The following is a 12,680-nucleotide window of genomic DNA, read 5'->3' as shown; positions in this document are numbered from 1 at the left end:
CAAGGTTATTTATTATTGCCACAATTAATATACAAATAAACCCATTTAAAAACAATATTTTACTTTTGTCTTTATGTAGATGGGATTTTTTAACAGTCAGATTCTAAGGGAAATTCAAGTGAATTTCTTTATCTTATTGTAGGGTTTTGGTAGTGATAAACCTCTACAATTCAGATGAATCGAACGGCATTAAAGGCAACGCATGATGGCACCATAAAAAGCAGCCAAACAACCGGAGGTTTTGCTCCAGAGCTCCAGTTTTTTACTAGTTTCCATGTACAAAATACAGCCCACCAAACAAACAGTCAGACAAAGGAGTCACCCAGGTGCAGTCGATGATGGCAGTTGCAGCAGCAGAGTTTCCACCTGACCCCCTCCTTCTCACACACCGCACTGATTTCCCACCTCAGCGACCTGCCCACACTTCTATTAAAAAACACAATATTAAACATCCTTTATACTTAAAACACATAAATGCAATTAACAATCTGATACAAATGAAAGACAATGCATAATGAACCAAAGAAATACTAAAAAAAGATCAAACTTATTCAAAAATCCCCCCCTGTAACCCCTCCCCTCTCTCCTCTCTGATCTCTCAATTCTGTCTAATCAGATAAGTGACAACTGCTGCATCCTCATGTGTTCACTCCATGGAACACACCCCCTGAAGTCAAGCTCAAGAGAGAGAGGTTAACAGGTTTCCCCCCCAACACAAAACAAAATAAATAAACTTGTATCAGTCTGTCCAACTGTCAATAAGCATGCATACTTTCCTTAGTGAGGGGGATGCTTTCCAGCTCCCTCACACTTATTCATCTTTTACCTTTGATACCTTCAGTATATTTTGCTGATAAAACTTTGTTAGATTTAAATTGGCCATTATTTTTCTATTGTGATATTGCTACTGTTATCAAAATAAAATCTCTAAATACTAATTCTTTCCAATACTGCAGCTACAAACAACAGATTTATGAGACAAACACCCAGATTCTTTTTGATTTTTATGTTGTTTCAATGCTCCATGTGAGGTTCACACTGAAGGCAGATTTTTTAAATATCTCATGTATTTTGTTGAACCACCACCAGAGGGAATCCTTGATACCAATTCTGTTGAAGGCAACGCTGTACTGAGCTGAGTACATGTTGTCATCAGAGTAGTATAGACAGTAACAACACACAGCTTGTCTCAGTGATAACTTTGTTTATTTGTAACAAGCCCAGACACTTAGTTTTACAGCTCTTTCTTACTCCAAGAGACAGATTAAAACATATTTTTGAACATTGCTATAATCATTTAAGTGCAAATGAGTACATATCTCTACTGAAAAATACTACAGACTACAATATGCTTTCTATGCTATACATAGGGAATGTGTTGGCTGGATGTGAAACTTATCAATGGAACGTTTCAAGTGTGCAGAGATGGTCTGAACGCAAACATCGACACAGTTACAGTATACAGAGAATGTTTCCATGCACACTATTTGGTTTCCAAGGCTGCTGTGCAAAAGTTGCTGCGTTTTAAGACATTAGAAATAATAATGACAGACCAGTGCTCACAGAAGCAATGAGGTCAATCAGTTTACAGGCACTGGAAAGACAACTTTATACATTCCCAAATCTGTCATTGCTCTACAAAATCATAAATTAACTTTCTTGCTATTTTCTGGGATATTTCCTGTGAAAAAAACAAACACGTAATTTGATGCTAATTATAGGTCAAATAGTAATCAGATGATCAGAAAATACATTTCCAGTCAGTTCTAAATGTTAAACTAAGCTAACTTGAGAGGATATCAGGATAGCTAAACAACTCAGTATATATAAAGGAAAAAAATTTCCAGTCACTTTTTCCAAGTAATCAAAAATGAAAACTAATTAAACAATCTCATATGCTTCTCTATTTTACCTGAAATTAGTATTACAATCTAAATGTTTGCATCCAAGAAACATTAAAAAAAAACATATCTGAAAATACCAGATATGTAAAATAACTTGCTACTGTAAAATGTCCTTTTGTACTGTGCTGAGTTAGTGCTTATTGCATTGTTTAAAGTCAACAATCTGTCCACAGATATAAGGTAATTTTTAAGGTCAGCTGAACTCAAATGTAAAATGCATTTAACCACATGAATAAATTCTCCTGGAATGCCACACAAACCGCTATAATATGGCATATTTTGTGAAACTTTCTCACACTGCTGGCCAGCAACCTGAGGCAGGAACATTTATGTCTTTTCAAGCTCTAGGAAATTAAGATTTGTTTTAAAAATGATAACCAGACTAAAGCAAAAATTAATGACAATATGTCTATCTGCAAAAGAAGCCAACATATTTAACGATTACAGCTGAATGACAGTACATAAAATTGCTAAATTCTGAAATAAATTATAAAACACAGGAATGAGCCATTTCACTGGGGAATGTCTTCAGCATATGACCTCTCTACTTCTCGCTCCTTCTCCCAAGCGTGACATAAAAATAGTGGAACGTGTATTCTGATGGGCAGCAGCAGCATAGCTTATGATGACAACTGACCCACTCAAACTCCACTGTGCACCACACAGGCAGAGAAGACGGGCAGGTGGATACTTGAGAATTATAATAACGTCATTTGTGGATCTCGGCCCAGCTCAGGGCATGCTGCCAGAGCTGAGGCCGTCCCTCTCCACCGATATTGACTTTACCAGCTCCTCCACCCAGTGGACCTCAGAGGCCACCTGCTCAGCCAGAGCCTCGTAGCGGTTTTCCAGGCGCCCAAATTTGCGCTTAAGGATGTTGGCTGCCTGCATGGTGTGCCGGGCATCCTCCTGGCACTTCTTGCGCTGAGCCTGTGTGCGCTGCAGCTCTTGGCGGATGTGGCTCAGGTCGCTGAAGATGCTCTGGTTCTCCTCCTTGTACCAACCCTCCTTCTCCTCGTATATGGACAGCAGCGCTGCTACGTCCTCCCGGCAAGAGCGTTGATTGCGCTCCAGCTCCTTCAGGCCTTCCTCTGCAGCTGCGATCTCCTCGAGCACCTGGGAGAAGCGCTCGAAGTTGACATAGGTGTTGTTGGGAGGCATGCTGGAGTGAGACTTGATGGTGTACTCCTTCAGGCGAGTGGTCTTCAGACGCCGGCGCTCAGGTTTGTGGTCTCTGTCCTCTTGACGTACGTTACGCCTCTTGATCACCTGAAGAGGATAAAATGTAAAGGTAAGAAAAAAGGATTGTATTTGATGATATACTCTGAACAATGATGACACTTGAGACGATGTCTGAAAATGACAGATGTGTAGCTTTATTGGATAAATCCTTCACAAAAATAAAGATTTTCTCGCAGGATTCCCTAAATTTGCTTTGCAAAGGAATTGTGATGAAAGTGTAAGCACGTCACCTGAATCAATATGTGACTGTGAATGTTATGCTATATACTGTATAAATAAAAAATACAAATTCTGGTTAAAATACAGACCTTAATCCAAGGGTGCTCAAGACTGTCATCAATGGTCATTCTCTTCCTACAAAAAAAAACATCAGAAAAAGACCAAGCAGTAGCTTTAATGTTTTCTCTACTTTTATAATAAAAAATCATTTATATGGCGTCTTGAAAAAGAAAGTTAAGAGGTAAAAAAATAAATTAACATCAGCTCCTCCTCCATTAAAAGGGATTTTTTTAACCATACAAAGAAAAAAAAACTGAATAAGGTATGAAGATATGATTACTTGGGATCCTTGACCAACAGACGGCGTATGAAGTCTTTTGCCAGCTCACTGGTGTTGCTGAAATACTCCTCATCAAAGTCGTAGTTGACAGCAGATATGTTGGTCAGAGTCTCCTGCTTGGTCTCGCCCAGAAATGGTGAAGCACCACTCAGCCTAACAGACAGAATCTTTGCTTTAGACCACAAATGATGAGGAGGACTGAAGTGATTTCTGTTTGTACTAATGTCAACGGGCATTTTGATGTGAAGCATTACTCACAGGATGTATGTGATTACTCCGATGCTCCTGCAGAGAAGAGAAGATGAATGAAAACCGTCAGCGGGTTTTGTATACAGCTTCAGAGGGGGGCAAAAAAAAAAAAACATGCTGACAGCTTACCACATATCTGCCTCCAGCCCAAGTGGCTCATAGTTGACTATTTCTGGAGCTGTAAAGCACAGAGGAAAGAACACTTTAATATAAACCAGATGTGATCTGAAGCACATCAACTTCAACTTAAGCTTTATTGTCATTCAGCAATGTACATAGTACACAGTTAAACGAAACAACGTTTCCCACATCCATTCACAGTGCAGAAGTAAAAGTAATACTATAAAAAATAAGAATAAATATAAGGCAAAATAAATATAAGGTAAATTAAAAAAGACTTTTAAACAAAGCATACATCAGACAAAATCATACTCGCTACTGGGGTGATAATGGGTGAGATTAATGTGACTGCAGTTTTGAGTTTGGAGGTGATGGGTGTGTGTGCAGGTCTTCATGTGTTTTAGCCGCCGGGTGTTCAACAGTCTGACTGCCTGTGGAAAGAAGCTGCTGCAGAACCCTGATGTGCGGGTTCTGATGCTGCGCAGTCTCTTTATTGACAGGAGGGCAACAAACAGTCCATGTGAGGGGTGGGAGGGGTCCTTCATGATGGAGGTGGCCCTGTGTATGCTGTGTTCCTTGTAGATGTCCTGGAGAGCTGGAGGGAGGCACCAATGATCCTCTCCACTGTCTTGACCACACGTTGCAGAGATCTGCGATCCACTTCTGTGCAGTTTCCAAACCATGTGGTGAAACAGCCAGTCAGGACGCTTTCCACAGTGGCCCTGTAGAAGGTGGTCAGAATGGGAGTTGGAAGGCTGGCTCTCTTCAGTCTCCTCAGGAAGTGTAGGCGTTGTTGTGCTTTCTTCATTGTAGAGTTGGTGTGGAGAGACCAGCTAGGGCCATCTGTGATGTGCACCCCCAGGAATTTAGTGCTCTTGACACTCTCAACTGTGGAGCCGTTGTGTGGTCAGCTGGTGCCCTCCTGAAGTCAACCACTAGCTCTATAGTTTTGTCCACATTCAGAGTCAGGTTGTTGTTGCTGCACCATCCTACCAGGCATTCCACCCCTGCTCTGCTCTGCTCTGCTCTGCACATGACCATCCTCTTACAACGCTAACTGACAGGCCTGCATGGACACTTTCTGACACTACGCCATGTAGTGCTATGTAGTCAATAGATGGCCAGGACACCTATGTGGCATGTGATGACAAAATTAAAACTGACATGAAAAAAATAACAAATGCCAAACTGGAAGCAGTCACATGTGGCACACATCCACTACTGTATTACTTTAAGCAAAGTGAATGAATATTGTTGAGATCACATGCTCTTACCAACAAACTCTGGTGTTCCAAAGATGTTCTTGAACTCGTTTCCTGCTTTAATCTGATGGGCGATCCCAAAATCGATCAGCTTGATCCTGGGGTTGGGGACGTTCTTGTCCAGCAGCATGATATTCTCAGGCTGCAAGATAAAACAAAATGACTATACATTACTGGGTGGAAAGACAGAAGATTTTGTATTAATGTCCAGAGTCTAATATCAAAATAAATGCAACTTAGGGTTTGATTTTTAGATTTCTAATACCTCATTTCCATGTATAAACATAACCTATTAATTACTTGTATTTTTAAAAAAATCACTGTATTGTTGCAAATAATCAAGCAGGGAAGTTTCACGGAGATATGAAGTTTAAAATGTTACCCTATTCACCTGCAGTGTTTCCCCTTTATTAAACAATAACCTTAAGGCAAAACAGCAGAGATGCCATGTAGCCAATGCCAATTTTCTGGTTTCTATATCAACTTCGCTAACAGCAAAATATATTATTATGGTATTGATGCAAAGATATTTTGCCTATAATAGCTTGTTCCCACCCTCCCCCATGCAGCAGGGCAGTCTTGTGTGTTGGCTTTGTTTCACACTACTGATGGAAAACATCTCCAAAGACAGAAGTGCCACATACTTGCAGGATTACATAAACTTCTGCTAACAACTAAACTGAACTTCTCACTAGCAAGTGATCTACCACTGCAGGCCCACAATTCCCCACAGACCGCTAACCTTGAGGTCAAAGTGAGCAATGCGTTTGGAGTGGAGATAGTGAACGCCGTCCAGGATCTGCTTGAGAAACTGCGTGGCCTCCTCCTCAGTCAGAGATTCCTTCTCAGCCAGAAAGTCAAACAGCTCCCCTCCGGACACCAGTTCCAGGATCAGGATCACGTCGGTCTTGTTTTCAAAAATGTCATGTAGGGTGATGATGTTGCTGTGCTGGATCTCCCTCAGGATGTTGACCTCACGCTCGATCTCTTCACGGCTCACCCCCCGCCGGCTGGACGACAGTCGCCGCTTCTTGATGAACTTGGCCGCATACTCAATGCTGGTGCTTTTCTCCTTACATTTACGGACGATGGCAAACTGTCCACTGCAGACAGGAAAGGCCAGAGTGATATTTAGAAAATACCAATGACTCAGGAGGAGTCTGCACACGTTAAAGGCAATGAACCTGTGTTACCTTATTTCACAGAAAGCTATGCCTCTTCCTGTTATTGCTGACCATTTGATAAATATAAATGTCTATTATGGTTGAGGGAATGAAACATCAATAAATACAATTTAAAAACAGATATTTTAAAAATGATTACCAATTTGTATCATTTTGGCATTGTCTAAAACAGGGGAGTCAAACATGCAGCCCCACCAGAGGGTCCAATCCAGCCTGTGGGGAAGACTTTGTAAAGTGTAAAAAATTACAGAGAAGAAATTAACTGCAAATTGTAAATTTGTAAAACTGTAAATTTAAAATAATTTCTAGACCTTGACAAGTTATTTTGATCGTAAAGTAAAATATTAAATTGCTCATTGTTCTGTTGTCATTTCGTGCCTCATTTTTGTAATATTTTGTCTTGTTTTTTGTCTGACTTGTCGTTTGTCTTATGTTTTTGTCATTTTGTTTCTCATTTTTGTTTTGTGTTTCCTTTTTTCTCACTTGTGTTTTTTGTCACATTGTGTTTTGCTTTATTCATTGTTTTTTTATGTATCGTTTTTGTCATTTTGTCTCTCTTTTGTCTCGCTTATGTCATTTGTCCATTTTTTTTGTCACTTTGTGTCTGACTTTTGTAATATTTTGTCTTGTTTTTGTTGTTTTCTGTCTGACTTTTGTCATTTTCATCCTAAAGTAAAATACTATATTATTCAGTTCCAGATACCTGTGACTAAATGTTTTGCTCCTTTGTAGACACTTTGGAAGTTTAATGTGTAAATGATAAACTGAGGCATAAAGTTTTTGAAATTGAACTTATTTTTTCTAATAAATTTCAGGTTTTTCATGATGTTTTGTAAAAAGATAATTCCTTAAATGTGAACATTTTCAGAATGTACTTTTTTTGCACAAAAACAAAGGAAATATTTAGAGTTGTGGTTATTTATAGGTTATTATGCTCTGATTTTACTGGTGCAGCACACTGGAGATCAAATTGGGCTGAATGTGGCCCCAGAACTAAAATGAGTTTGACATCCCTGGTCTAAAACCATCTTGTTTGCACCAAGAGTTAACATAATTAAGCTTTTTTCCTGCTTCAAGTTATAATAAATACTGAATTCCTGACCTCTTGCTAGAGTGCATAAGCTACATCTAAACACTGGTCTATGTGATGAGGAGCGATCATTATTCTAACATGGACTAGCCATTGCTTGCCAATACTTTTGGCGACTGCTCGTCTCTACACTGGGGCCACAAGTAGTCATTTAATTAAACCAAAGAAAATTATTTTTTTCTGAGATTACTTCATTTAAGAGATTTTAAGAAGTCTGAAGAGGTGCAAATATCAGTTTATTCACAATAAGACTGTGAACATTCTAATAAAATAAATGTAAATAAAATGTTTTATCAAAAATACCAAGTTTTTTTTGAACAAGTGAAAAAAACTGCTTCGACTTCGAGAACGTTTCAACTGGTTTCCACAGAAATCAGCTTGTGACCCTTTGTTTCTTGGTGCATAGGAACAACAACAAAACTTGAGCTGTGATTATATTAGAAAAATATTGGAAATATGTTGATGGAGACAGAAAACAAGTGAAATACTCTCAATATACTAGCACAGGGGTATCAAACTCATTTTAGCTCAGGGGCCACATTCAGACCAATTTGATCTCCACTGGGCCGGACCAGTAAAATCAGAGCATAATAACCTATAAGTAATCACAACTCCAAATTGTTTTCCTTTGTTTTAGTGCAAAAAAGTACATTCTGAAAATGTCCACAATTAAGGAATTATCTTTTTAGAAAACATTATGAACAACCTGTAATTTCTTTAGAAGAAGTTCAATTTCAACATTATTCCTTAGTTTATCATTTACACATTACAACTTACAGATTACAGTTCATTTACAAAGGCACAAAACATTTAGTCACAGGTATCTGGAACTGAACGATATAGTATTTTAGTTTATGATCAAAACGACAAAAGTGAGACAAAAAAAGACAAAGCAACAAAAACAAGACAAAATATTAGAAAAATGGACAAAAATGTCCTAAAAATAACATGAATGACAAACGAGACAAAAAAAAGACAAAAGTGAGAAACAAAATGGCAAAAAAAAGACAAATGACACAAGGGAGACAAAAACACAAGCAAGACAAAAACGAAACAGAAAATGAGAAACAAAACAACAAAAACATAAGACAAATGACAAGTCTGACAAAAAACAAGATAAAATATGACAAAAACGAGGCACAAAACGAAAAAACAGAACAATCTAGTATTTTACTTTATGATCAAAACAACTTGTCACGGTCTAGAAATCATTTTAAATTTACAGTTTTACAAATTTACAATTTGCAGTTAATGTCTTCTATGTAATTTTTACACTTTACAAAGTCGTCCTGCGGGCTGGATTGGACCCTCTGGAGGGCCGGTTTGGCCCGCGGGCCGCATGTTTGACACCCCTGCACTAGCAGAATGTTTTTACTTGTTTAAGGAAACTTTTAGGACTTAGGTTGTTTTAATAAATGACTTGTAACAATTACAGTTTTGCAGGTATATTGTGACCCTAATGAAGGGGAACTGATCCGCTTTATTTAAATTAAAAAAAAAAAAAAAAAAAATCAACAGATTAGCTAGAAATTAAACTGGCTGTCAGTTATCCGAGTAGAAGTAAGAAGCTTAATAAGTGACTGAAGTTGCTGACAGTAAAACCGTCCAAACAAACCAGATGTATTCCTCTAATTATAGATAATGGAAATCTCTGTTGTCTGTAACCATATTACAAAATAGCCACACAGCAATCAATATGACATGGTTTCAAAAAAAAGGAAACAATATAAAAGATGACAGGCACAAACAATAAGACCACCATGCACGTATGACAACAGCACATCCCTGTGCATGACTGAGCAGGGAATTTAATTTGCACCCATTTAAAGTCTGAATACCTTTCTCAGCAAACACACACACATTACCCTCTGCTTTAGAGACACGACACCACAGCAGAGGTGGAAAGGCACATTGAGAAGCAGTGATGTCATACTTTTGCTGCATTACTGCAGAAAAAATAGCTAAGGTAGAAAGTTGGGGTTTAATCGCTACAAATTTGATGACTCATTCACAAACTATCCAGCATAACAAAAAAAAAAAAAAAAGACATTAAATAAAATGTAATATGTTGCTGACACATTAAGTATTTTGGCCTTGTTCGGATCTCAGGTTTTGGATCGACTGCAGCTTATACCTGGCATCAAAATGCATCTCAAGTAATTGTGTGTGATCTGCTTACACAAGCGGTCTGTTTTTAATCTATGAAAGACTGCAAGCTCTCATAATCATCACTTGTACCCAGTTATGTAGCTTAAAAGGAACCGCTGCAGAACCTGGAACCTTGCTTTAAGGATTTGTCTCACAAATGAAAATTAACCATCACGCTATACACACTCTCCAATAAAAGGACCACATGTACACTACTGATCAAAAGTTTGGGGTCACACAGGCAATTTCATGTTTTCCATGAAAACTCACACTTTTATTCTTGTGCTAACATAATTGCACAAGAGTTTTCTAATCATCAATTAGCCTTTCAACATTATCTAACACAATGTAGCATTAGAACACAGGAGTGATGGTTGCTGGAAATGGGCCTCTGTATCCCTATGTAGAAATTCCATTAAAAATCAGGCGTTTCCGGCTAGAATAGTCATTTACCACATTAACAATGTCTAGACTGTATTTATCATTCATTTCATGTTATCTTCAATGAAAAAAAACCTTTTCTTTCAAAAATAAGGTCATTTCTAAGTGACCCCAAACTTTTGAACGGTAGAGTACGTGCTAAATGACCACTCTGTGCCAACACTACACTCACATAACAGTACTATTAAGTGTTTTGGGTGCATTGTATTTGGAGAAACTGGGGCATCGAAGACATGTGAGGGTGAAGTGCTAACAGTGCAGACTACAGTAGAGGCACTGGCCAGATGCTTTCAGACACAATGTGCTTTGTTAAATGAGGAGAACATACCTGCCCAGCTCCTCTCCCATCTCATAATACAACTCAACATCCTCCTGCCTGAAGCCGGCCATAGTGTGGAGACTCTTAGATGATGGGATGATGCCTTGAGAATGAAAAAAAAAAAAATGAACTACACAAGGAAGAGAACAGACAAGACAGAACAAAACACAATGACATATTGGCCGTCTACCCTGTGACAGAAGTCTGAGTTATAAGCCACGATTATAATGTTCTCCCCACATTACGGTTCTCCTCTCAGTACCTGCTCTTCTTTCCTCCTTATTTGGCTCGAGTCAACAAACTTGAGTTTTCAGCCTCTCTGCTTATGTCAGACCACTGCATTCCTGTCCTACTTACATCATCTCCTGCCCTGGAACAGCTAACTCTGATGTTAAAGGGACTGGGCTTTAGCTAACCTTCCAACTAGTTTACTTTGAAAACGTATTTCATGTGACTGAACTACAACCACACTGTAAACATACATTTTTAATAAAAAAAACTTCCAGCTGGTAACAGATCGGGAGAACCTTAACGGATGCTGAAAAGCGACTCTGCCGCTTACGTTACGAGTAGGCACCAGAGACATTTCTCGTGGATTATCATGAATAAAGCAATATGAACAACGGGCTCACTGCCACAAACACAAAAAGAACCTGCCGTCACGGGTATAAGCTATTCACGTTACGGACTTTCAACAAATGGAAAGAAGAAATGACGGAGGGAAGACAGCTAGCTTAGCTGGTTGACTTGCTAACGTTAACGCACTGTATAAACACCGGCTCTCCCTGTTTTTGACAAAATCAAACACGATAAAGTGAAATACTGACATCAAAGTAAACACGCAACCACACAAACATGAAGATATTACTACAGCAGATACTTACAGTCCGGCTGGCTAGGAATGTTGCATTCCTCTCCCTGTAGTTGTGTATAAAATCACAGACCGAGCAGCGTCAAGCTAACTGCGGCTACACCTCAAGTTTCCGGTCTATTATATCAGAATAAATGTCTTATAAATTTTGTCCATGCCAAATATTGCAGTTTCATTGTATTTGTTTTTCCTATACATCCCTTTAGTAAAGCATTGTACAAGTTAATCTGTACAACCAAAACTGCAACAAATAACTGACTGATCAAATAGTCAATCAATAACTGACCAGTCATCTAATCAATTATTTGTCATCTATTCAATTAATTGAGAACTATTTTGAGAATTGAATCAATTTCTGTATTTTTTCTGAAAGAAAAAAGTATAAATTCTCTGAATTTAGCTTCTTCAATTTTAAAATGAATGTGTGACGGAATACTAAATATCTCTGGACAAATCAAGACATTTGTCATCTTGAACTTTGAGAAACACTAATTTTCTGCTATTTTATAGACCAAACAACTATTAGATTCATTATTAAAATAATCAACAGATAAAATAATAATGAAAATAAGCCATGTGCAGCATACAGCTTATTACGTCCTTAGACCTTTAGATTTTATGATGGATTTATTTAATCTGAAAAAAACTAAACAACAAAAAACTCCCCCTTTAAAAACCATTTAACAGGGAAAATGGAAGAAGCTTCAGCAGACAGAAAAGGGAGACCTTACCCAGGATGAACAGACATGCATTAGATGTAGCACAAATGAGCACATTCACAGAGCTATACTATAAATATGGCCTCCATATCACAATCTATTTTGTGTTGAAATAAAGAAAAATACATAATAAAATGTACATTATGGACAATCAAGAAAACAAACATATGCATATTGTGAACATATACAAAATACATCTCTATAAAGACCTGGAGGACAGAGTACACAAACATACAAGAGGCAAAACTCAGGCACACTGTTAACACATCACAGAAAGAAACAAATGTAGCAGTTATTGCTACTGCAGTAGTCAATAATTGCAATTCTGTCTACTTATAAAAACTCTCAAAGAAGAAGAAGAAGAAGGTTTTCAGTATTCCAAGTGGTTCTGTAATGTACACTTAAAGTGTAAGGAATAGTAAGAATGTGTTGTGATACATTACTGAATTCTGGCAGAAGCAAGCTATTCATGATCTTCTTGCCCATACAGCTACAAGTAACTGACTGTTCTGTCACCTAACCTAGAGGCTCCCTGTTAAATTTGTGAACTCAAAAATCCTGTCCAGACTTGC

At 38.1% G+C, this 12,680-nt stretch overlaps 1 protein-coding gene across 1 annotated transcript; it reads right to left on the bottom strand.

The window, feature by feature from the left end:
• Positions 1 to 1,184: 1,184 nt before the first annotated feature.
• Positions 1,185 to 11,497, bottom strand: dapk3 (death-associated protein kinase 3). Its single transcript, XM_023265660.3, has 9 exons — positions 11,403 to 11,497; positions 10,528 to 10,621; positions 6,079 to 6,439; positions 5,349 to 5,478; positions 4,084 to 4,132; positions 3,964 to 3,990; positions 3,706 to 3,858; positions 3,455 to 3,500; positions 1,185 to 3,173 (listed from the first exon to the last, which is right to left on the bottom strand). The coding sequence occupies exons 2-9, from the start codon at positions 10,587 to 10,589 to the stop codon at positions 2,637 to 2,639; spliced, it is 1,365 nt and encodes a 454-aa protein (XP_023121428.1). The 5' UTR covers positions 10,590 to 10,621; positions 11,403 to 11,497; the 3' UTR covers positions 1,185 to 2,636.
• Between the last annotated feature and the right edge of the window lie 1,183 nt (positions 11,498 to 12,680).

Source organism: Amphiprion ocellaris, chromosome 10, assembly GCF_022539595.1.
Source record: "Amphiprion ocellaris isolate individual 3 ecotype Okinawa chromosome 10, ASM2253959v1, whole genome shotgun sequence".
Classification (NCBI taxonomy): domain Eukaryota; kingdom Metazoa; phylum Chordata; class Actinopteri; family Pomacentridae; genus Amphiprion; species Amphiprion ocellaris.
This window is presented reverse-complemented; position numbering and strand designations above follow the sequence as displayed.